Source organism: Acomys russatus, chromosome 7 (genome assembly GCF_903995435.1).
Source record: "Acomys russatus chromosome 7, mAcoRus1.1, whole genome shotgun sequence".
In the NCBI taxonomy this organism is placed as follows: Eukaryota; Metazoa; Chordata; class Mammalia; order Rodentia; family Muridae; genus Acomys; species Acomys russatus.
The window spans coordinates 54,520,908-54,546,799 of NC_067143.1; the positions used below are offsets into that span (position 1 = coordinate 54,520,908).

A 25,892-nucleotide genomic window follows, 5' to 3' on the forward strand; every position below is an offset into this window, starting at 1 on the left:
GGCAGGGAAGCAACCTACTGTGGTCTATATAGTAAAAACAGAACAGCGGGTTGTCGTCCACATCTCCTCACCAAGAGATCTGTTATGGGGTTGCTACCATCCCTGATCAAAATGCATTTTGCTGTTGTATCCAGTGAAAATGTCCTGTATTCTCCTCCTCCACCCCATTCAGCTTTTTCAGAAGAGGGAAGTGACTGTCAGATCCTATACTCCAATGTATAAATGACCTGGCCTGGGCATGGCATCTTTTAACTACACAGGAACCAGCCATTCTCTGTTTATTCTGCTGGGCATCCCCGGCCTGGAAGACCAACACTTGTGGATCTCTTTCCCCTTCTTCCTTTCCTACCTGGTGGCATTGTTTGGAAACAGCATCCTCATCTTTGTCATCATCACGGAGCGCAGTCTCCATGAGCCCATGTACCTCTTCCTCTGCATGCTGGCTGTGGCTGACCTCATCCTGTCTACCACCACTGTGCCCAAAGCTCTGGCCATATTCTGGTTTCACGCTGGAACCATTTCCCTGGATGGCTGTGTCACGCAAATCTTCTTCATCCATGCCACCTTCATCGCTGAATCAGGAATTCTGCTGGCCATGGCATTTGACCGCTACGTGGCCATCTGTGACCCACTGCACTACAGCACAGTACTCAGTCGTGTGGTGATTCTTAGGATTGGCTTGGCTGTGGTCCTGAGAAGCTTCTGTGTGATACTCCCAGATGTGTTCCTGGTGAAACGCCTGCCTTTCTGCCATAGCAATGTGCTACCGCACACCTACTGCGAGCACATGGCTGTTGCTAAATTTGCTTGTGCTGATATTCGCGTCAATGTTTGGTATGGCTTGTCTGTCCTCCTCTCCACGGTAGTGCTTGATGCTATGCTCATCTTAGTTTCCTACAGTCTCATTCTCTATGCGGTCTTCCGCCTCCCCTCCAGAGGAGCCCGGCAAAAGGCTCTGGGCACATGTGGATCCCACCTCGGTGTCATTTCCATGTTTTACCTGCCTGGCATTTTTACCATAATTACCCAGAGGTTTGGCCACCACGTTCCTCTCCACACCCACATCCTATTGGCCAATGTCTGCATGTTGGCCCCTCCCATGCTGAATCCCATCATCTACGGCATCAAAACCAGGCAGATTCGAGAGCGTGTACTTAGCACTCTGTCTTCCCAGTGGAAACTATGCTGACTTTGATTAGTTAGGTGGCGTCTTCACCACACAGAGCTTTACATGGTTGTGCCTGCTTTGCAAAGACTGAAGAATGAGTCGAGATTTCCATGGACAGTAGTGTACAGTGTAACTTGCCTTGCCTTTCAAAGTCACTTTGCCATGCGATCAGACAGATACAGTGTTTAGGAAGCATGGACCTTTGGGTCAGGGTCTTAATACTTAGACTTTGGTGATGTTGATGCTGATGGTGACGGTTGTGGTGATGATAGTAATGTGTCGGGCCTTGGGCAAATTACTTATTTTCACAGAAACTCTTCTTAGGATATGCTTAGGTCACCTTTAAAAGAGGGGTGCCCACACCGAAGTAACTGAAAGGACAAGAAAGTTTTCTGTACAATGAATTGTCCTATTGCATCACAATGAAAATGTCCACACTGAATCTGAACTGGTATAATTGTGTACATACATTTAGTTTCACTAAAACCATATTTGAGTTAGAAATTTTATATAATATGTAGTTCAAAGCAACAGAAAGCCATCCTGTGTGATCAGAGTGGGATGGGTACACAAATACGCACGTACCTTGGTTGGGAATCTGATTCTATGAATATCTTATATAAAAAAGCAGCAGGATTTATTATTATTCTTTTTTGCAAAGTGATGGGTATATTCCTTTTATTAATTAATTATTGGCTTTGATATTAGAGGTCTTTGTAGATCTACTTACCTGAATTAAACCATTGTGAACATTACAGCTTAATACTTTTTTTTTTTTTGTAAAAACACCAGTTTAGTTTGAATCAAATATAGAGGCTTGCTATAATCTTCATATTTCTTGATTGTGTTCCAATTGTATGGTTATCATTAGGCCATGGCATGACTGACCTATAAACAGAATCTTTATTATATATATATAATTTAGAATAAATTGTTGGTGTATGTTAAAAATTCATCTTTTCTTTAGCGTCTTTGAAATTTTGATAGTTTCTTTTCTAATCTCATTTTAAAATTATTTCTTTGAAAATTTCAATATATTTGATTATATTTATTACCCTCTTCCCTTATACCCCCCAAAATTCATTCCCTTTTTCCTATTCTTTGTGTCATTCCTGTTTAAAGAAAACCCACCAAGTACTGCTTATGCTGAAGGAGCAATAAACCTTGTTTTTAGGATTCCAAGTGTGGGATCGGAACGGTCTCGTGAGAGAACAGGTGATTTTAATTCACTAGAAGAGCAACCACCTCATGCAGGAGCTTAATTGCTACCAGCTGAAAAGATCCCGTGAACAGACTCTGGGAGGAGATATATAAATGAGCCCAGAACTGGAGGCAGGGGCGTTTTTGGAGACTTGGGATAGATTTGGCTGTTCATCACTGCACTTCAAGACGCTCCTAGAGAAAACCGCTTGAGGGAAGGCTTCGGGGCTCCGGCTCCTGCGGAGGTTCTGGGTTCTGGTTACCCCAGGTTCCAGCAGCAGAAATCCTGCAGCTCATGCCCAGAGAATGGTTTCTTGGAACTGATATCCTTAAGGTTTTGTTATTGTGTCAATTAATCCTCATTTCCTATTGTTTTGGTTAGTCGGGTTATAAGTGATGTATGCTCGGTCACTAAGTTGTTAATAAAATATATTGGTTAAGAAAATTGAGCCTACATTATGCTGTAGGAGGTGTGGCTTTCACCAGGGCTCACACCCTTAAAGAAAACTCACTGTCCTTCTCCTTGCAGCTACCAACTGCAGCAAACTCCTCAGATAGGGTGGGACTTTGTGCCATCTCTCTCCATACTGGGACTTTGTAGGGCCTGAGCCAGCACATATAAAATGTTTCTTTAATACTTTTTGTGCCTGCTAATTTGAAAGATGGTGGCAGAATGAAAGAAATTCAAGAAAATCAAGAGGCTTTATTTGACCTTAAGAGACACTATTAATCAGAATTGAAATCAGTACTTGGAGAGCTTTCTCTCACTTCTCAAGATAACTTTTATGTGTCAAACAGAGATGCGCCCAACACTTGTTATTGGCTATTTGGGGTGAAAGTTGAGACACTATGAAACCTTGTAATTTCTTTTGATGGAGAACAAGGGGAGTTATTCCCTGTGTAACTTACACTTCCAGGTAGTGAGACAATCTGGTATGCCATGTGTTTAGACTTGGAGGAACTTAAACTTATATCATTGTAATAGTTCTTACCACCAGCATGAAAATCATAAGATACAAACTAGTATTTGTAGTGTCAACACCAAGATAGAATATAAAGAAGAAAGATCGACTTTATAGTTAACACTTCAGGTTTTTTTTCTTCATGTTTTTCCATACACTCAAGTCTACTCCTCCTTCAGCCTACCAGCCAAGAAGCTAAGTGCCTTTATGAATGAATCTTTGGCTCCATTATTGGGTCCTCACATGCAAAGACTCATTATCTGGGTCTGCTCTGTTCTTTGAATATTTTCTACCTAGAATGTCCTTTCTGTCCACCTCCTAGAATATTCGTTTCGGCGATAGTCTAGTCTACTAAGAGTTACTATTACTCCTCTTTAGAAACACTTCTTCCCAATGAACTCTTGTAACTCACTGACACCTTTGTACAGTATCTGAATATCTCATGAAATGCTTAGCAGGAGTACATACTGAAGACAATTAGATTCTGTTTCAGATCAGGGACAAGAGTTCAGCATGGCTTGTCTTAGATGTGCTCAGTTAGGCAAGCTACCTATCTCAAAGCTCACTTTATAATAAATGTTCGTTATTTCAGAGAAGACTTTGGATACTTAAGGTAAAGATCACAATGGTTGTCTGGGTATGTTTTTGCGCTTTGTCAATTAAAAATAACTGTAAGGGAAACCATTATAATTGGGGGACCATCTGTATACTCCTGGGAATCTTTATGCCAAATGGACATTAGAATGTGTATACATCTACCCAAAGATACAAAAATTCATACTTATTGCATTCAGCACAATGTAAGATCAGGAATGTCAGGCAAAGTTATGTCAGTAGGAAGAACTTTTGTAAGATTTCACAGAAATTCTGGCTGATAATGCTCACCCTGGTCTTTGAAGTAATATAGTAGCTGTCTTTATATTTTTATAAATGTATTTATAAATAAAATATTTACACTTTTAATAGCCCCAAGCTGGAAATTACTTCTGTATCATCAATAATAGAATGAATAAAGAGTTGAATACCCAAACAATGAGCTATGAAATAGCAGTGAAAATGAATGGGCTGCAATGAGAGTAAAAAGGATCAATCCTACCACTATAATATTGAATTGTGAACATTATGAAGCAAAAATAAGCTAGACATAGAACAAGAGGAAATGGTTCTACATAACTTCGTTTATAAAGCAGCCAAAGAATTACAATAAATCTATAATGTTTTGATGTATACATGAGATTTGCAATTATCCTATGAGTTATGACTTGAAGGAAACCCATTTGGATTTGCTGAGATGTTGTCAATTCTGTTTCTGGATGTGGATTCTATCAGAAGGGCAAATTCAGTTTTTTTTCTTTTTATTAATTTATTCTTGTTACATCTCAATGTTTATCCCATCCCTTGTATCCTCCCATTCCTCCCCCCCCCATTTTCCCATTATTCCCCTCCCCTATGACTGTTCCTGAGGGGGATTACCTCCCCCTATATATTCTCATAGGGTGTCAAGTCTCTTCTTGGCTACTTGCTGTCCTTCCTCTGAGTGCCACCAGGTCTCCCCGTCCAGGGGACATGGTCAAATGTGAGGCACCAGAGTACGTGAGAAAGTCGTATTACACTCTCCACTCAACTGTGGAGAATATTCTGACCATTGGCTAGATCTGGGAAGGGGTTTAAAGTTTACCTCCTGTATTGTCCTTGGCTGGTGCCTTAGTTTGAGCGGGACCCCTGGGCCCAAATCTGCCTATCATATTGTTCTACTTGTAGATTTCTAGGACCCTCTGGATCCTTTTATTTTGCTGTTCTCCCATGCGTCTCTCATTTAGAGTTCCAATAGGATGCCTTCCCCTCTGTCCCAGTTTCCTGGTAAGTGAAGGCTTTCGTGGGACATGCCCCTTGGGCTAGTATGCAGATATAAGTGAGTATATACCATTTGATTCTTTCTGCTTCTGGGTTAACTCACTCATTATGATCATTTCTAGCTCAATCCATTTATCCACAAATTTCGGGAATTCCTTGTTTTTAATAGCTGAGTAGTATTCCATAGTGTATATGTACCACAGTTTCTTTATCCACTCTTCTACTGAGGGACACTTAGGCTGTTTCCATGTTCTGGCTATTATGAATAAGGCTGCTATGAACATGGTTGAGCAAATTTTCTTGTTGTGTGCTGGAGCATCTTCTGGGTATATTCCAAGGAGTGGAATAGCTGGGTCTTGAGGAAGCCCTATTCCCATTTTTCTGAGATAGCACCAGATAGATTTCCAAAGTGGCTGTACTAGTTTGCATTCCCACCAGCAATGAAGGAGTGTTCCTCTCTCCCCACATCCTCGCCAGCATGTGGTGTCGCTTGAATTTTTGATCTTAGCCATTCTGATGGGTGTAAGATGGAATCTCAGAGTTGTTTTTATTTGCATTTCCCTGATGACTAAGGAGGTTGAGCATTTCTTTAAGTGTTTCTCAGCCATTTGATACTCCTCTGTTGAGAATTCTCTGTTTAGTTCTAAGCCCCATTTCTCAATTGGGTTATTCGGTTTGGTGGTGTTTAATTTCTTGAGTTCTTTATATATTTTGGATATTAGACCTTTGTCAGATGTAGGGTTGGTGAAGATTTTTTCCCAGTCTGTAGGCTGCCGCTTTGTTCTCTTGACAGTGTCTCCTGCCTTACAGAAGCTTCTCAGCCTCATGAGGTCCCATTTATTAATGGTTGACCTTAAGGCCTGGGCCGTTGGTGTTCTGTTCAGGAAGTTGTCTCCTGTGCCAATATGTTCCAGGCTCTTTCCCACTTTTTCTTCTAAGTGGCTTAGTGTCTCTGGTTTTATGTTGAGGGTCTTTAATCCACTTGGATTTGAGTTTTGTGCAAGGTGACAAATATGGGTCCAGTTTCATTTTTTTACACATAGACCTCCAGTTAGACCAGCACCATTTGTTGAAGATGCTATCCTTTTTCCATTGAATGGATTTGGCTTCTTTGTCAAAAATCAAGTGACCATATGTGTGTGGATTCATATCTGGGTCTTCGATTCGATTCCACTGATCAACCAGCCTGTTGCTGTGCCAGTACCATGCTGTTTTAAGTACTATTGCTTTATAGTACAGTTTGAGATCAGGTATGGAGATTCCTCCGGAGCATCTTTTATTGTACAAGATTGTTTTAGCTATTCTGGGTTTTTTGTTTTTCCATATGAAGTTCAGAATTGAACTTTCAATGTCTTTAAAAAATTGTGTAGTTATTTTGATAGGGATTGCATTGAATCTGTAGATTGCTTTTGGTAGGATGGCCATTTTTACTATGTTAATTCTCCCGATCCATGAGCAAGGAAGATCACGCCATCTTCTCAGGTCATCTTCAATCTCTTTCTTCAGAGTTTTGAAATTTTTTTCATACAAATCCTTCACTTGCTTAGTTAGGGTAACTCCTAGATATTTTATATTGCTTGTGGCTAATGTGAAGGGTGTGGTTTTCCTAATTTCTTCCTCTGTAAGCTTGTCATTTGTGTATAGGAAGGCTACAGACTTTTTTGAGTTAATTTTGTATCCAGCCAATTTGCTGAAGGTGTTTATCAGCTTTAGGAGTTCTCTGGTGGAGTTTTGAGGGTCACTTATGTACACTATCATATCATCTGCAAAGAGGGATAATTTGACTTCCTCCTTTCCCATTTGGATACCCTTGATCTCCTTTTGTTGTCTTATTGCTCTGGCTAGAACTTCGAGTACTATATTGAAGAGATATGGAGAGAGTGGGCAGCCTTGCCTTGTTCCCGATTTTAGAGGAATTTCCTTGAGTATCTCACCATTTACTTTGATTTTGGCTATTGGCTTGCTGTATATAGCCTTTATTATGTTGAGGAAAGTGCCTTGTATCCCCGATCTCTCTAAAACTTTAAACATGAATGGGTGTTGAATTTTATCAAATGCTTTCTCTGCATCCAAGGAGATGATCATGTGGTTTTTTATTTTCAGTTTGTTTATATGATGGATTACATTGATGGATTTCCGTATATTAAACCATCCCTGCATGCCTGGAATGAAGCCTACTTGGTCATGATGAATGATATCTTTGATGTGCTCCTGTATTCGTTTTGCAAGTATTTTATTTAGTATTTTTGCATCTATGTTCATAAGAGAAATTGGTCTGAAATTCTCTTTCTTTGTTGAGTCTTTGTGAGGTTTAGGTATCAATGAGACTATGGCCTCATAGAATGAAGTTGGTAATTTTCCATCCATTTCTATCTTTTGGAGTAGCTTGAAGAGTATCGGTATTAGCTCGCCCTTAAAGGTCTGGTAGAATTCTGCACTGAAACCATCTGGCCCTGGGCTTTTTTTGGTTGGAAGACCATCGATGATTGCTTCTATTTCTGTAGGGGAAATGGGACTATTTAACTTGTTTATCTGTTCTTCACTCAACTTTGGCAAGTGAACTTGATCAAGAAAATCGTCCATTTCCCTTAGATTTTCAAATTTTGTGGCGTATATGCCTTCAAAGTAGGATCTTATGATTCTTTGAATTTCTTCAGTGTCTGTTGTTATGTCTCCCTTTTCATTTCTGATTTTGTTGATTTCAATACTGTCTCTCTGCCTTTTAGTTAGTTTGGCTAATGGTCTGTCTATCTTGTTGATTTTCTCAAAGAACCAGCTTTTGGTTTTGTTGATTCTTTGGACTGTTTTCTTAGTTTCTAATTTGTTAATTTCAGCCCTGAGTTTGATTATTTCCAGGCGTCTACTCCTCTTGGGTGTTTCTGCTTCTTTTTTTCTAGGGCTTCCAGTTGTGTTGTTAAGATGCTTATGTGCGATGTTTCCAATTTCTTTTTAAAGGCACTTAGTGCTATGAATTTTCCTCTTAGCACTGCTTTCAATGTATCCCACAAATTTGGGTATGTTGTTTCTTCATTTTCATTGAATTTCAGAAACTCCTTGATTTCTTTCTTTATTTCTTCCCTGACCCAGGTGTCATTTAGCAGAGAGTTGTTTAGTTTCCACAAACGTGTAGGCTTTTTGTTATTTCTGTTGTTGTTGAATTGCAGCCTAAGAGCATGGTGATCTGATAGGATACAAGGTATTATTTCAATCCTCTTGTATCTGTTGAGGCTTGCTTTGTGACCTACGATGTGATCAATTTTGGAGAAGGTTCCATGGGGTGCAGAGAAGAAGGTGTATTCTTTCTTGTTTGGGTGAAAGGTTCTATAGATATCTGTTAGATCCATTTGACCCATGGCATTGGTTAATGATGTTATTTCTCGGCTTAGTTTTTGTTTCAATGACTTATCCTTCAGTGAGAGTGGGGTGTTGAAGTCTCCCACTATTATTGTGTGGGGATCGATGTGTGGTTTAAGCTTTTTTAGGAGATCTTTTACATATGTGGGTGCCCTTGTATTGGGAGCATAGATGTTCAGAATTGTGATGTCATCTTGGTTGACTTTACCTTTGATGAGTATGAAGTGTCCTTCCTCATCCCTTTTGATTAATTTTGGTTGAAAGTCTATTTTGTTCGATACTAAAATGGCTACACCTGCTTGCTTCTTGTGACCATTTGCTTGGAATATTTTTTTCCAACCTTTTACCCTGAGGTAATGCCTTTCATTATGGGTGAGATGTGTTTCTTGGATGCAGAAGAATGTTGGGTCTTGTTTATGTACCCATTCGGTTAGTCTGTGTCTTTTTATTGGAGAATTGAGGCCATTGATGTTGAGAGATATTAATGACCAGTGACTGTTAAGAGTCTTAATTTTGATGTTGTTTCCAGTCGAGCGTTTGTGTAGTTGTGTTTTTGCCATGGGATAGTTATCTATTTCCTGGGTAGTTTTGGTTGTAGCTTGACCCTTTGGGATGGAGTTTTCCTTCTAGTACCTTCTGTAAAGCTGGGTTTGTGGATAGGTACTGTTTGAATTTGTTTTTGTCATGGAATATTTTGTTTTCTCCATCAATGGTTATTGATAATTTTGCTGGGTAAAGTAGTCTGGCCTGGCATCTGTGTTCTCTTAGGGTTTGCAGGATCTCTGTCCAGGCCCTTCTGGCTTTTATGGTCTCTGCTGAGAAGTCAGGTGTAATTCTGATAGGTTTACCATTAAATGTTATTTGGCCCTTTTCCCTTGCAGCTTTTAATATTTTTTCTTTGTTCTGCATGTTTTGTGTTTTGATTATTATGTGGCGGGCAGTTTTTCTTTTCTGGTCAATTCTATTTGGTGTTCTGTAGGCCTCTTGTATGTTTATAGGCATCTCTTTCTTTAGATTGGGGAAATTTTCTTCTATGATTTTGTTGAGAATAGTTTCTGGGCCCTGGAGTCTGATGTCTTCTCTTTCTTCAATGCCTATTATCCTCAGATTTCTTCTTTTCATGGTGTCCTTAATTTCTTGGATGTTTTGTGTCAGGAGTTTTCCAGATTTGGCATTTTCTTTAATGGTTGATTCAATATCTGTGATTGTATCTTCTAGCCCTGAGATTCGTTCTTCCATCTCTTGGATTCTGTTAGAAAAGCTCACCTCTGTGTTGCTCGCCTTCTTCTCTGAGGTCTCACGTTCTCGTTTTTCTTCTGTCTGTGTGTTTATCATTGAATCCATTTTCATTTTCAGATCTTGAACTGATTTTTTTATTTCTTTCATCTGATTTTTTGTATATTCCTGAGTTTCTTCCATTGCCTCTTTATAGGTCTTCAGAGCTTGAACCGTTTTAGTTATTTCTTTCATCTGGTTGTTTGCATTTTCCTGCAATTTTTCCAGTTCCACTCTATGTGCTTCTTTTATGTCTCTCACCTGTTTGTCTGAGTCTTCCTGCATTTGATTACGAATTTTATTTGTTTCCTCCATTATCATCCTCATTACTAAGGATTTGAGGTCATTTTCTTGTATTTCCGTTGTATTTGAGTTCTCTGGGTGGTTTTCTTTGGGATAGCTGGAAACTGGAGACGCCATGTTGTTTTGGGGTTTTTTGCGTATGCTTTTTCGTTGTCCTTTAGACATCTTGCCGTCTTTGTTTTTGTTGGGTAGCTTCCAGAGTTGAATGGAGGGTGTCTGACGATAGATTCACTTGTTTTCTTACGATTTCCCTAGGCTGCGAGCTCAAAGCTTCACTGGTGTGGATGTTAGGAGGTTAGCCCTGTTGTTCTGGTCTCTCACAGCCAGTGATCCTCAGTCCCCCTCTGCTGTGGATCCTGCAATTGTTCTGGGTCTCTGAATGAGCGTTGGGTCAGGCCAAGGTATCCACAGCCTTCTGTGTTCCCTGCCAAATCCAGCCAGGAGCACTGGGACCGAACCACGGGCAGAACTCAGCTAGATTTTCAGGGCCTGAACCGTCTGCCAAGCTCAGCTAGGGATTTTGGGCCCAAAATGCACACAGGGTCCAGCCAGAATTTTTGGGCTGGGACTACGCACCAAGCTCCACTAGGGCCTTTTGGCCCAAAGTGCGTGCTGTGGTCAGTTATTGACTCAGGGCCCGAACTGACCACCAATCTCAGCCAGGAATTCTGGATTCAAACTGCACACTGTGTCCAACCAGAGTCTTAGAGCTGGTGGAACCGAGAGCTCTGTCCAGCCTGTGCCACAGCAGGAGAACTGCGGCTGCTCTGAGTTAGCGCCAGTGGTGGAACAAGTGCTCCGCCCGGACTGTGTCACCCCAGGGGAGCTGCCGCTGAGCTGAGGTGGTGCCTAGGATGGAACCGAGCACGTCACCAAGCCTGCGCCACAGCAGGAGAACTGCGGCTGCTCTGAGTTAGCGCCAGTGGTGGAACACGTGCTCCGCCCAGACTGTGTCACCGCAGGGGAGCTGCCGCTGAGCTGAGGTGGTGCCTAGTGTGGAGCAGCGTGCTCAACTAAGCCTGCGCCACAGCAGGGGAGCTATGGCCACGCTGAGTTAGTGCCTCAGGCAGAATTGTTTGCTGGGCCGGGCCAATACCCGGGACTCTGGGGCCGAACTGTCCGCCGAGTCCAGTCTGGGTCCAAAGGCTCCACGTGACCCAAATCCTGCCCCGAGTCCCCTCTCCCGCAGCAATTCCCACCAGCCACCACACCAATCGCCTCCACCGGAAGGCTATGAGCTGCAAACCTCAGCCGCCGCTGCTGGTGCCGCTGGTGCTGCTGCCTCTGCCGCTGCCGCTCCGATCAGAGAAAAACCACGCTCCTCCCGTGTGCAGGGGCACGCAGGTCCTCCACACCCTGGTCCCTCCGAACCGTGGAGCACTCCTGCTGCCGTGATGTTTGGACCTCGGTGTTCCTGGCTCAGAAATCTGTGCAATTCCCTGAATTGTTCACTGGAGCCTCCAAACGCGGTCCACACTGCTCGCCGCCATCTTGGATCTCCAGTTTTTTTTCTTTTTTGCAAAAATAATCTTTGATTGCACACAATGTGGGCTTCTCTGCACATGCATTTATGTCAACAGGATTTGACAAATTTTTACAAGTTTGTTTACAAATCCCAAACATAAGCTATGACTCGCTAGAAAACCTTTATGACACTATCTGGGCTCCTCTTGAAGTTTCTTCTCCCTCTTAAGTCCCCAGAGAAGCCTAAGGTCAGAAGTAGGGGTACGGGGAAGGAGCAACACACCCTATAAAGGTGTAAGACATGCTTTTTTCTTTGTGTTGAGAGAGGGTTTCTCTGTGTAGCAGCCATGGCTGTCCTAGAACTCACTTTGTGAACCAGGCTGGCCTCAAGCTCACAGAGATCCTCCTGCCTCTGCCTCCCGAGTGCTGGGATTAAAGGTGTGGGCCACCACTGTCCAGAACACATAACTTTTTGATAAGCCTGTTTTTATTGCTTTCTTCTAGAGACTGTGGAATGTTAAATCTTGTACAGACCAAGTATGAAAGTCATCATCAATCAAGGTGAAAAATTTAGCTACTCTCAGCATTAATTTCAACAATCATTTCCTGAGAACTCATTGTGCCCCACTCTGTGGTAGGCACAGGGGATGCCATGGGCAGGCTGCAGCAGCCACACCCTTTCCTGCACGCCATTACCGCGAGACTTAGTATTCCTTCTCCTGGCTGAACACATGGCTGCTGCTCCTTGTTCGGCTGACCCAGCAGACTGACAGGACTGTAGGGTCTTCAACTCCACCGAAGTAATCCTAAGGCAGAATCAGACGCCCAAGAGAGGATGGGGCTATATTCTGGCTGTCAGCGAAAGTGCCTTACCCCAGGACAGCCCTGAACACCTAAGGTGCTCCCGAAGGAACTCCACTCTGATGAGGGTGTTGTTGGAAGGCCAGCCTGGGTCCACAGGCTTCCGGGACTGTAGAGGGGAGGAGGGAGCAGGGCGGGAAGCGCTCTCTCTCTCTCTCTCTCTCTCTCTCTCTCTCTCTCTCTCTCTCTCTCCCTCCCTCCCCCCCTCCCTCCCTCCCTCTCTCTCTCTCTCTCTCTCTCTCTCTTCCCCCTCCCGCCCCCCCTCATGCTCTCACACACAATAAACACTACAGCAACAAACCAAAGTTAAGGGAGGCCTGTTTTGGGGAAAGACAGGGGACGATAAAAGGAGGGGTGCTGTTGGAGGTGAGTGTGAGTGAACGCAGTAAAGTGTAATAAGGAAACATTATATGCTTACAAAATTTTCTGAGAAGAAAATAAAAAAAGCTGTCACGTCTGAAACACAGAGGCATACTTTAAATACCCTTAAGGCGTTTATTTATCAAAGTGTTCTTTGCCACACTTTTACACCAGCTCGAAGTTCGAGTCACTGTTTACATTGCACCACTGGTGTCATCACCTGTGTGCATTTCACAAAAAACACCCTTTAGACCACACAGTGTGACCAGCACCCACTGGTGAACACCATGGCCAGCCTTTGTCCCTCGGAACAGACAAGAGACTGCTAAAGGCAAAACTTGACCTCAAAGTTATTGAGAAAGGAGGGGAGCCTCTGCAAAGTGTATTTTGAAGACAAAACCATGAGTGACTGACTCTCTAAAGAATGGTTAATAAAAGGGAACATCATGGTGAACCATGATTTGGAATGAAAAGAAAAAAATCCAGTTGTTTTCTTCTGGTCCAGCTGCCGAAACTCACCTTGCTCCATCCATGGGCCTCTTCATTGGGTACCACAACGCCCTCATCTGAGGCCTAGAGAATTCCCACAGTCCTTTGCTCATTCTCCTGGCCAGTCAGTTCAACGATTCCCTCAGCTTTCTGAGGTAGACATCTGTTTCCTTTTAAGTCTTCGGCACGAAGCTTCAGTGCTTCCACCTGCTGCAGCAGCTCGGCACTTTTCTGCCTCGTTGTCCACACAGGATTCTTTCACACTGGCCCTCGGCTAAGCTTTAGCGTCACAGCCACCTGTGTGGAGATGGGTCTCTGTGAGGCGGCATTGCCAGAGCTTAGAGGTTTCTTCGGTTTGAGTTGGAGCAACAAAGGGAGCAGCAGAAGTTTCTCGACTCTGGCAGCTGTTGGGCCACATTTGTTTCCATTCACAGTGTATGTCAAAACTTCTGGAGCTACTGACTGAATTCGAAACCATCCTGAATTTTGTCCATTGCGCACCCATCCATCCTGCCTCTTCACTCTGCTGATGGCATTTCTGATGCTCTCAATATAGTTGGGTACCAGTTCGTGTACCAATTTCACTTCCTTCAAGGCAAGGGAACCATGGAACAGCATCCCTGTAAACTGATAGCAGGGAGCCACTGCCCATAGCTGTCCCATGAGAGACTCAACTGCAGGGAGTCACTGACCAGGCCAGCATGGCACCTAAACGTTGGCTATCACTAGGAACACCGAGTATACTGGCACTGATAAATTCAGCTCTTGCCTGAAGCACTTTCACTAATTTATCTTGGCTTTGCTGGTGCCCTGCAAAGTATTCTTGCTCTGGGTCCTCGGATAAAGAGCATCCCGGGGAGGGAAAACAAACAACAAACCCGTCAGTAACAACAACAATGAAAAACCCAACCCAAAAGATGTACAATGTTAAGGAGACGGATTTTGAGCTTTGCCAACAAGGACTGAGTAGGGTAGACTGAGGTGCAGTTTTTAGGAAGTCCTTCTGCAAGCCACAGAGGATATAGGAATAGGTAGGCATCTGGCCAAAGGGAACAGCCACGGACAGAGAAAAGAAAACAAAGTAAGTTACACAAAGGAGGCAGGAAATGTGGTTTTGGCTGAGCTAGACGAGTTCGGGTCTAATGTGAGGAGCCTGTGTCACTTGACAGAACCATTAAGGACCCTGTGTCAGGTGTATTGATGTTAAAGGTCAGTTAGTGCTGGCGGTTACCTCCAGTCACACCTTCATTCTGGAGCCCTGACTCCTCTAAAGAGATGAGGGTTTGGGGTAGTTCCAACTAGATGGACTAAAAAAGGCAGACTGCATGGCTAAAGAACAGCAGTAGGAAGTGGGTACCAGCATCTAGAAATGGTCTTCAGTAGTCATTGGGCCTTGATCATGACGAGGAGGGACCAGTGTCCGGAAAGTGCTGCCAGCAGTCTGTAGTCCTGGCTCCTGCTCATCACATCTTCAGCGGACAGAGCTTCAGAGGTGCCGCATTCCCACCATCATCATTGAAACCGACACCGAAGAAGGGCCGCAGAGGCCCGGCAAAATCACACTCCGAGAAGGTGTAGATGAGGGAGCCATGGTCAGTTATGTTGTAGAAGGAGACAATGCCAGCCTCATAGTCCACAAAGATCCCAATTTGGCATGGAGGCATCGGCACGTGGAGGGTGGTGTGGGGGCTGCTCCCAGCCTCATAGCTATCTTTTTTCCACAGCCAAATGGTCCAGAAACCATTCTCAGGACTGAGTGAAAACTGCCCCTTCCTCTGTGCAGAATTTCTGCAAACCCCCAGGTCCCAGGCCTCCTTTCTGGTCACATCTACCTCCCAGTACATCTTCCCAGAGCAGAATTTCTGAGCACCTAGCACCATGGGGTAATTATTAAATCTCTCATTATTCTCAGGCACATTCTTAGGCGTGTCTCCAATCTTCACTTGTCTCCGGTCCTTTGAGATGATGAGCCATGGGTTGGCTGTGTTGCAATCCAGAGTAACATGAACTGCACAAAGAAGATCACAGGTGAGTCTGGGAGGGGCCAGCAACTCTTTGCCTGTGGTGAGGGGTGACCCTGAACCTCCACTATGTGAGGAAATGACTCACAGTAACTAACTCTTCCTCTGAGGTGTGAGCAAATCTTACTGATGTGTCTCTGCTCCACCTGGACTCATCTGCCACCTCTTCCACGTGCTGCCCCCCTCCATGCTCCCCACACACTGTTGTTATCCTCTTCTATTCCAGCCCACAATTCCTAGAAGTCACCTCACCCCAACATGTCCTCAGCATCTTCTTCCGCCCTGGCACGTGGCATGCATTTGGCAGGTCCGGGGAGGCAACATCTGACGTGTCCAGGTTCCAGGATTCACTCCTAGAGAGAGAGAGAGAGAGAGAGAGAGAGAGAGAGAGAGAGAGAGAGAGAGAGAGAGAGACTGAGAATCTTACTTGCTACTTCTATCTTTACCCCAGGACTCCCTTCATGGATGGCTGTGATAATTAGTACTTCAATACAAATTGACAATTATGCACGCATTCAAAGTCCATGTGAAAGAAAAAAGTAGTTTTTAGCTAGGAGCTCCAAGTTGTAGGAAATTTAAATAAGTCTCCACCTCCTTCTAAAGCCTGAGGTCACAGATAAGTGGACTCTATTTAAGTTCGTAGGGAAACCTCTAATAGGCCGAGTCATGTCTGTGAAGAACCCGGAGGAGCCCGGCCACGCTGCAGATTCTATTCATGACTTACGGACGTCTTTCCATACAAGGGTCCTAGCAGACTCAGATTCCCTTTTGTTTTTGGTGGGGGACTTTAATGGGTGAAGATGATACACTCTAATGACATCGGGCAATCTGTCAATTGAGACGCCCATTAGCCTTCTGAGGCGAGGGAACACTTTAGAGAGGACCAGGTCTTTGAGAACAGGGATGCACTGGGGAAGCCCCAGGGCACGTGTTTCCAGGTCAATGGCCGTTTCTCTCCCCTCACGCATGCTTCCTGTTCCCTTTCCTAACTGAGCAAACCTCTCCTTACCTTTCCAGGACGAGCCTCACCTCCTGAGGAGAGAAGAAACAGAGAGTCAACTCTGGAGTTTCTGACTGACCATTGAGATGTCACTCCTGGGGATGTGCGTGCAGAGAGGACATGTGACAGTTTATGGAATAGCTAGGAAGCCAGCATGGATGTGGCCTTTAGCTAGGGCACGACCAGGGTTTAAAGACTGATTGAGAAGACAAATTAGAAGGGCTGGGCTCCTGGAGGGGGCGGGGCTGGCCATGGAGATGGTAGAAGAGGAAGATCAATAACACAACCCAACTGAAGCCCAGAGGCGGTTTCAGGCAGACAGTGGCTGACAGGCGATGTCCAGAATGGCTCCTTGCCATTTAGGGGCTTGAGTTGTCTGAGGACGAAGGGTTAATTGGTTAAAAGCGTTGTCCTAGGCTAACCCCCCCAACCTGTGTTTAAGAGTGCGCTCAAGTGAGAATACTCCTTCCCAGGGAGTATTGACGGCCATAATGAGGCTCCTAGGCTCAGTCAAAAAGCACCAGGGAGCCCAGTTCAGTTACCAGCAAGAGAAAGCCTGCCAAGCCAAACCGCTATGACCAGCTTTTCTGTACAAAGCAGGAAGAAATGTCTGGATGCATCTGAGGGACATAGAAACCATAGAAACATAGAAACCATCTAGTGTATAGTTCCAATGTGAGGCTAACATACCATAGGTGGTGGCTTTGGAATATGCACTGACTTTCAAACACAATCATGTGCGTATTTTATCTTACTGTGTGTCTACTACTACTGTGACAAACTGATGTACGTTAGTGTGAGTCTCTCACTAAGTCCATTGATGCCTCTGCTCCTTAGTTTCCTCATCCATGGAATGGGGTCCCAGCAGCACCTACCTGAGCCTGGTACACCATTGGTGTGCTGTTTAGGAATTTGCAGTTATCATCATTATGGGAAAAATTTGGGGAAAAAACCTTGTAGTACCATTACACGATTTCTTGGTTCCTGTGCTTCAGAAGAAAAATTATTTTAAAGCTAAATTTATTTTGGGAAAAGGGTGAGATTACACGCAGAAGCAGGCCAAGTAGGTAGTTCACAGATACAGCATAAAGTGTTAGGATGCAGCAGCTATGACGAGGGTGAGGGGCACCCTCGTGGATCCCACTCCCCCTGTGGCTTCATAAAGGGAGAAACTGAGTATAGAAAAGAAAAACAGTTCTATCACGACCTATCACTTTGGAGAGAGATGGCACAGTTCAGTTTTGTAAACTGCACTAAAAACATTCTAAGGCTACTTGTCTGAGCACTAGAAATGGGTTTTCTCATTTAACTCTTTTAAAAAAAAAAAGCACTCAAGATATGTAATACTATGTATCCTGGTGACACGTGACAAGTGCAGCGCTCCAGCCCCCCCCACGTGGCACCTCCTGCGGTTGGCACCTTCCAGGCATGGCTGTCTATTGGTTGCGACATTGGGTACTTTCTCTTGCATCTGTACTCTGTTGTTCTGGAAGGGAAGCTGCTCGCGGGTGTGTGTGTGTGTGTGTGTGTGTGTGTGTGTGTGTGTGTGTGTGTGTTTCACATTTCAGTTGATTTAAGAATATCCCAAAGATTAAGGTAGCACTTGCATTAAAAGCCGAAGAGCAGTTGCAGGCAGCTCTGGCTTTTTCCAAGTCACGCCTTGCGCCTGCGCAATGGTCGCACCTGCAGAAGCTCCAGCTCGGAGCACCGGCTCCTCCTCTCCAGCTCTGCGATGAGCTCCTGCAGGGCCTGGTTCTTCTCTGCCAGCTCAAGCTCCTTCTTCCCCAGGAGTCTCAGGTGCTCCCTCTCATCCTCCTCCAGCCTCTGCAGCTGCCTCTGTTCCTCCTGAGCCAGCAAGCTGTTCTGATGTACAAACTCTGCGTGAATCCTCGACCTCTGCGTGTCCACGTTCTCCTGTGATGACAAAGGAAAGACAAGAGTTTTACACTTCTAAATTTTTGATAAAAATTTCCTAGGCTTTGGGAGGTGGAGGTATTTCTGTTTCCTAAACACCTATTCCTGTTTATGTTTGGGAATGAGCACACACACACACACGCACACACACACACACACACACTCACGCATGGAGCTTGTACACTGACAGACCCGCATGCAGCAAACACAGACAGACACACACGCATGCACAGAACACACACACACACACCTTCTGGCACCAGATATTTTCTCAACCTTTCTTCCAAAACTTAGGATCTTTGTGCCAGATCGGAGGAAATACCTGATTTCCACCCTTCCTTCCTTCCTTCCTTCCTTCCTTCCTTCCTTCCTTCCTTCCTTCCTTTCAATTTCTATCTAGAGATGTAGAGAGTGGGTGATTCTTGGAGAGTGACCTATATAGTAATTCTACCACCCCTTGGATAGGCACAGTCATGGCTACGGCTTGCTTGAGGTCAAGACCCAGGACGCAGCCTAGCCTAGGGCTCTTGCCTTCCAATCTGTTCTTTGCCTTGCAAGATCCATTTCCAACTTCTCGGCCAACTCTTTCCCTTTTCTCAGTTTTTCTAAAGCCACGTGGAGCTTCTCCTGCAGAAAAAGACAGCAGGTTAGTCCCCAGCTGTGGTGTTGGAAGAGGCGGATGGAAAGACTTTGGAAGAAAGTTAGAATGGCTTACAAAAACAGCTACAGCGATGGGGTAATGGGATTAGGGTCATTACATGTGTAATTCACCAGGAAGGCATGAGAAAGCAAGATTCATGTCGCATCTTCCATGCCATAGCCCCTGCTCCTGAGAAATAAAGATGTATCCAATGCACAAGTTTCTCTCAGTGAAGGGAGAGAGCAACCCTCCATTCCCGACTCTGGGCTACCACTCTGGGGAACTAAGCCCTCTCCATGGGCCATCTTCTTTACACCTACATGTGTCTCTGTGCTTAGGACTCACCTGGTATAGCTTAGCAGCCTCTTCAATAGGGACCGTGGTGTGGTCACGGTGTTTCCCAGACTGGGCACACACCCAGCAAAGGGCCTGCCCATCTTCCTCACAGAACAGATGCAGTGTCTCCCCATGCTTCATGCAGCGGACTTCCTGGCTGCCCTTCTTGGTATTCTGGGCTATTTGTTTTAGGTTTGCTACCATGTTGGTTATATGCCGATTGGGCCTGAAGTTTCGGAGCAGGAACTGTTGGCGGCACTGGGGACATGTACCGCCCCCTTTTTTCCCAACCTCAGAAATGCATTCCTTGCAAAAGCTGTGGCCACATTCGATGCTCATCGGCTCCACCATGGGGTCCAGGCAGATACTGCAGGTCACCTCCTCCCACATCTTTTCCACAGACATTTTTGAAGTTGTAGAGGATGACATCTGCCGTGGAAGCCTGAGGGGGCAGAAGGGGTAAGGGAAGAGATAAAATCAGAGGGTACATGGCAAAAGCAAAAGCAAGGCAAACCCCAAACTCCCTAAAGTAATGGGGGAAAAAAAAAAAAGAGAGAGAGAATGGTACAGGAAGGGAAAAGAAAAGATGGCTGGCCTATTGATCCAGTCAGGCAGAAAGGGGAACTGAGTTTCCAGAAGAGGCAGAGAAAATTGGTGGGGATAAAGCTGTTAATAACTCCGCCTTCATCACATCCGTCCCTGCTTTAATCCTCGGTGTCCAGACTTCTCCCACATACTTTCGCTCATCTCATGCCTCCGTTGTGCAGAAGTCAATCATAGCCGTAATGACCATTTACCGCACTTACACGGACTTCCGGATTCCAAATGGGTGCTACATGCCTGTTGAATCTTTTTTCTTTTTTTTATTCTTTAGCTGTGTAGCCTTGGCTGTCCTGAAATACGCTTTGTGGCCCAGGCTGCCCTTGAACTCACAGAGATCCAACCCGCCTCTGCCTTCTGAGTGCTGGGACTAAAGGTGTGCGCCACCAACGCCCAGCCTGGTCTTCATTAATCTTGACAGTAACTAGAGTTAGGAGTCAAGGTTTCTGCAGTTACTCATTACATGTGACATCTTCGTCAAATATGCTGGGCTGCATATATGGAGATTGAACAATATAGGCTATACCATACAGCTTAGGTGTGTCATTAGGTACCCACTCAGTTCATGTAAGTGTACCTCAAGATGTGCGTCCATTCTGACGTCATCTGAGAGTACACTTCCCAGTTATTAGGGTTGCATATGTATGCATTTTTATTTATCATATGTTCTTATATGCAAATTACACTCAAGCGCAAATGCATCCATATAGGAGTGCCCATACGTCGACCTGTATAAATGTCTATGTACATATATGTATATGTGTCCTCATTCATCCACATTTGTGGGGAGCACTCCCCGGGCTCGTCTGGAAGCTGCTCGAAACTTGGTACCTGTCTCAACTTCCTTTAGGGCTCTTTGTATCTTAACCCCACATCAATTTTCAATAGAACATTTAAAATGGCTAGCACTTTTCTCCAGCAGGGGTCTTCAAGGGGCAGGGGTGTCCCTGCGCTCCCCTCTGGGCTAGGTCACCGGTCCTGCTTCTCCTACCCTCAGCTCAGGCACCAGGCACCAAGGCAGCCCCTTCCAGGGTACCGGGAAAGTCATTTTCAGAGCCCAGCTACCACAGGCCTGGGACTTGAGAACTACAGAAGAGAAGCAGCATGTGGACCGGCAAGTTCGGGGGTGGGGTGCGCTGGTGGGAAGGGGACTCCTGGATCTAGGGCTGGAAAGAGAGCCCTTCTAGGCGGGCTGGGGGTCCCAGCCTCACTCACCTTATCAGGGTCCTCAGCCTTGGCCACTGGCTCCCAGCTTCGCTTTTCCAAGCGGTCTTCCAGTATTTCACTTTCAGTTTCCTCTCAGAGGCCAAGCTAGAAGGGAGTGGGAGGAGCCAGGGGAGGAGCGGAGAGTTGAGTGGCAAGGGGAGGCAGAGAGGGCGGAGACTGGGAGGAGAGGTCAGAGGTGCCGGAAAGCTCAGACTCCCGCCTGCAGGCAAGGAAAAGTCAGCACCTTTCTTCCTGGGTGCTTTCTCTCTGAGGATTTCTTGTCTCATTTAACAGCATGTAATCTACAGGATATCCGCCTTCTGTCTTTGACCTGGTCTTCACCTCGCGTCTGGGAGCATCTAGGAGAAGAGGTCTGAAATGCAGAGGAGTCACCATCTGTTTCCTACAGTGATGGAGTCCTTCCAGCAAGACTGACAGTTCTTTAAAATCTGAGATGAAAGATCCCACCACCGTTTTTATTAGCATACATTAATTGTGCAGTGTATTTTAAGTATGATCATTTCCCACCATTCTATCTTCTGATTTTGCCTCCCTCTTCTCAGATAGAGTGAGAAATGTATTCTTTATGATGTCAAGGTATGTGTTATACCAATGAAGGGAGTTGAGATTTGTGGGCATCGACTGTATTATAACTTGCTCTAAAAACATCAGTTGGATTTTCCTTGATATTTATCATATTTAGGAAACATAAAAGCATTCTATGTTTTGAAATTTCCAGTCCCATTTAAGAGAAAATTTTCGTAGTGAAAGGCCACGAGGAGACATCTACTGTCTAGATTGTGCTGCCGTCCCAGAAAGCAGAACAAAATACAGAGTCAAGCATTTCAAGGGACGAAGAAATATGTAAACATCAGAAAATGACCCAGGTTCATATGCCTGAAGATCTGTTGCTATTTCCTGCAAAGCACGTGGGTTCCAAAATAAGGCAAATAGATTCAATGTCCATTTTGCTATTTACCACTAGATGGCGCTCTATCTGTTTCAGTTTACACACTGGCTAGAGAGATTAATACACACCCTAGAGTTGTATTGGTACATATTGTATAACACTCACACAGACCGACTAATACATGCATAGTTGCTTTGGCTGCCTTAGCTCCTACATTTGGTAATTATCTAAAGACCCAAACTACCACTTATTCCAAATTCCTTTCACTCATAGATAGTACTTTGATATTTCAGTCTTTTTCCCCACCATAATGAGATGATCCAAGTCTTTATTAGGAAGAATTAATGCCATTGATATTACTGTCCAGCATATTGGTGAAATGAGATGCTTAGTCCTAGTCTCCACTGACGTTAGTGTGTGTCGGTAGCCCAGGTTGTCCCTGGTGGGAGAGATAAGTCCACTCTGGGCAGGACAAGAAGGGCATCCTCTGCTTATTTCTAATTTAGTGACATAAGAAGTCCCAAAGAAGCTGCACGAATACATGGCTTGGGCTGAGCTTAGATAATTTCTTTCTCTCTAACAACTACCTCTAGGCCAAGGCCTGGAATCTTCTAGGCTCTGTATAACCTAAGCTTCCAAGATGATTTACTCAATCTTACTTCTCTTGGCTTTTGACTGAATTGCTCTGCTTGGCCTCATACTTTGGCAATCTGCTCTAATCTTCTGGCTCCTTCTTATTCTCTGGCTCATTCTGTCTTCATCTGTGTCTACCTTGTTCTCTCTGCAGCCTGTCCTTGCGCAACTGTCCTCACACAACTGTCATACACACAACTACTCCTCTTCCTCCCCCCTCTCTCTTCTCTTAAGTAGAGTCTCTTTCCTGTGCTGTTTCTTCATGAGTTGGGTGTGTCCTATCTCTGACTCATTCTGTCAAACCTTTCTCTGACTCTTCACTTTGTCTGCCCTTCCATTAGGTGTCACTTTCAAACATGGCTGTTTCCTTATACAAGCTAACCTTATCATCATTGTTAGGGATTAGAGGTGTTGCACTAAGGGCATGTCTGTATTCCAGCCAGACCATACTGTAATCCAGGAAATGCCTGCCTGCCTTCCAGCTGCATCATACATACCTAGAAGGTCTTTACATGTGATCTTTTGCCAGAGCAGCCATGTTCCGGAAATTAAAACTCCTCTACAGGAACAGAAAGGGATCAGTCAATGGGTGTGGGAGAGGGACAAGAAAGAGTGATAGAGGGTCAACTAGTTGCTGGTTTTGGCTATGTAACAGAATTATGGGATGCCCTTTACTCTTACAGGTAAAGCCTTTGTTGATTTCTGTTCCTATAATAAAATATCACACATTGAGTAGTTAATAAAAACCAATAACTTTCTTTTTTAATACTTTCAGGGAAATTTCCTATATGCACATAATGTATTTTGATCAACTATGCACCCACCCCCTTTCCTCCAGTCCTCCTCATCCCCTCACCATTTCCCCTGCCAAACTCATGTGCTTAAAAAAACCATCAAGTCCTTTAAAACTTAAGTAAATTAGAACATAAGAGGCTCTTAGGAAAGGACTTATAAACTTTACATACATTCCTTTGACCTCCCTGTAAGAAGTTAAGTGCTGTTTTCCAGTGGCCTGACAAGCCTCCTCTATAACCAACATATCACATTAACCTCCCCATGTTCCATGGTTGGAGAAGACTTTTAATACTCTTTATTTTGGTCTATATCAAATTAATTCAGAAAGACACACACACACACACACACATACAGAGAGAGAGAGAGAGAGAGGCAGACAGACAGACAGACAGACAGAGAGACACACACAGAAAGAGAGAGGGAGAGAGAGAGAGAGAGAGAGAGAGAGAGAGAGAGAGAGAGAGAGAGAGAAAGAAGAAGAAGAAGAAGAAGAAGAAGAAGAAGAAGAAGAAGAAGAAGAAGAAGAAGAAGGGGGGGGGGCTTTGACAACTTTCCAGGTATACCTCAAGCCAGCCAAGATGGCAGCCAAAATTAATCTCAGACTCCTTGGACTTTTGCTTACATCATTTGATCCATTTTGAGGTCTTAAGATTTGAGATCACTTTGCTTCCTGTGGGAAGTGACAGGAGGAAGTTGGGGTTCCTGGAGGAAGTGGAAGTACTGCCATAGGTAATTATATATAATACCACTTCTTAGTCTATTTCTTTTTACTATTTCTAGGAAAAATCTGAGCAGTTTTCTAGTGATATTATTTATGTTAAATAAATGGAAAATTTCTAACAAAATACGTAATATTTGAGCATATCTGTTTTCCCTCCTACATGGTGTCTGCCAAGCACCACCATTTTAAAACTTGATGATGATTAAGCTATTACAAATGTATTACCTGTAGCCAGTAACTGCTTTATATCAAGGAGTCCTAATAATGGGCCTTCCCTCTGAAAACCATCATCTTGAATGTGCTTCATGAGTTAGAATAGGTGATGGGTAGAACTGCGGTATGACCTGCTGAGAGGACAGGGATGGCATCAACTTGGAAGTCCCATGACTGTGGTCTGAATTAATTTCTGTGTTGTGAGATTCACATATTGAGACAGGGATGATGATGATGATGATGATGATGATGATGATGATGATGATATCAAGAAATGAAGCAATGGCTTAGGATCCTTATAAAAAAGGATTCAAAGAGAAGGCCTTGTCTGAAATTAATTTCGCTTGCCAACTTGGCTGGCTTGAGGTATACCTGGAGAGTAGCTGAAGCACCTCTATCTCTCCCTCTCTCCCCCCCTCTCTCTGTCTCTCTGTCTCTCTGAATTGGTTTGATATAGTCCAAAGTAAAAAGTTTATTAAAAGTCCTCTCCAAGCACAGAATGTGGAGAGGTTAATGTGGTAATATTGGCTATAGAGAAGGCTTGACAGGTCATCATCAAAAATAGCTCTTAACTTCTTACAGGGAGGTCAAAGAAATGTGTGTGTAAAGTTTACAAGTCCTTTCCTAAGAGCCTCGTATGTTCTAATTCACTTAAGTTTTGAAGTACTTGGTGGTGGTTTTCTTTTTTATTTTAAGCACATGAGTTTGGCAGGGAAAATGGTGAGGGGATGAGGAGGACCGGAGGAAAGGGGGTGGGTTCATAGTTGATCAACACACAGCATATGTGTGTAGGAAATGCTCAAACAATAAGAAAGAAAAGGAATCACATAAAAGCTTTGTATTTTAAAAGAAAATGTGTGGGAAAGTGAGGGGAAAGAGAAAAGGACCTGGAATTGACAGGAAATTCACAAGAAGACCAACAGAGCAAACTATCCAGGGCCCAGAGGGTCCTACTGAGACTGAAGGGCCGGCCAAGGACTGTGCATGGGCTTGACGTAGGCCCACTACAAAGATGTAGCCGATGGGCAGCTCGGCTTCACATGGGTCCTCTAGTAAGGGGAGTGGGGGCTCTCTATGATATGGACTCTCTTGCCAGCTTTTCAATCACTTCCCCTGGTGGGACTACCTTGCCAGGCCACAGGGAAAGAGGACACACTCAGTCCTGATATAACTTGATAAGCTAGGGTGGGTGGGAAGGGGGGCTTCCCTTTCCTGAGGAATAGGGGATGGGGGAAGAGAAAGGATGATGGGCCTGGGAAGTGTGGAGGGAGGGGGCTGTGACCAGGATGTAAAGAGAATAAATAAATAAATTAATTAAAAAAGGAAAATGTGAAGTCACTTTATAAAACAAAGACATCTGAAACGAACAAGATTAATGAGTGTTGAAAAAACAAGATTTAGTGTGTGTGCGTGTGTGTGTGTGTGTGTGTGTGTGTGTGTGTGTGTGCTCATGCTCAAGTGCCCATGGAGGCCAGAAGAGGATATTGGGTATCTTGGAGCTGGAGTCATTGGGCAGTCGTGGTACCTGATGTGAGTGCTGAGAACCAAACTCTGGTCCTCTGGAAGAACACACTTTCCCAGCTCCATATATCTTAATTTCATCATAGTAATTA

At 44.3% G+C, this 25,892-nt stretch overlaps 2 protein-coding genes across 2 annotated transcripts; one reads left to right on the forward strand and one right to left on the reverse strand.

Annotated features, from left to right (window-relative positions):
- The first annotated feature begins 238 nt into the window (after nt 1–238).
- LOC127192150 (olfactory receptor 52B4-like) lies at nt 239–1,189 on the forward strand. The gene has a single exon (XM_051149471.1). The coding sequence runs from the start codon at nt 239–241 to the stop codon at nt 1,187–1,189; it is 951 nt and encodes a 316-aa protein (XP_051005428.1).
- Nucleotides 1,190–14,743: 13,554 nt separating this feature from the next.
- Nucleotides 14,744–19,705, reverse strand: Trim21 (tripartite motif containing 21). Its single transcript, XM_051149115.1, has 6 exons — nt 19,211–19,705; nt 18,757–18,852; nt 17,995–18,225; nt 16,321–16,343; nt 15,564–15,664; nt 14,744–15,298 (listed from the first exon to the last, which is right to left on the reverse strand). The coding sequence occupies exons 1-6, from the start codon at nt 19,628–19,630 to the stop codon at nt 14,754–14,756; spliced, it is 1,416 nt and encodes a 471-aa protein (XP_051005072.1). The 5' UTR covers nt 19,631–19,705; the 3' UTR covers nt 14,744–14,753.
- Nucleotides 19,706–25,892: the final 6,187 nt, after the last annotated feature.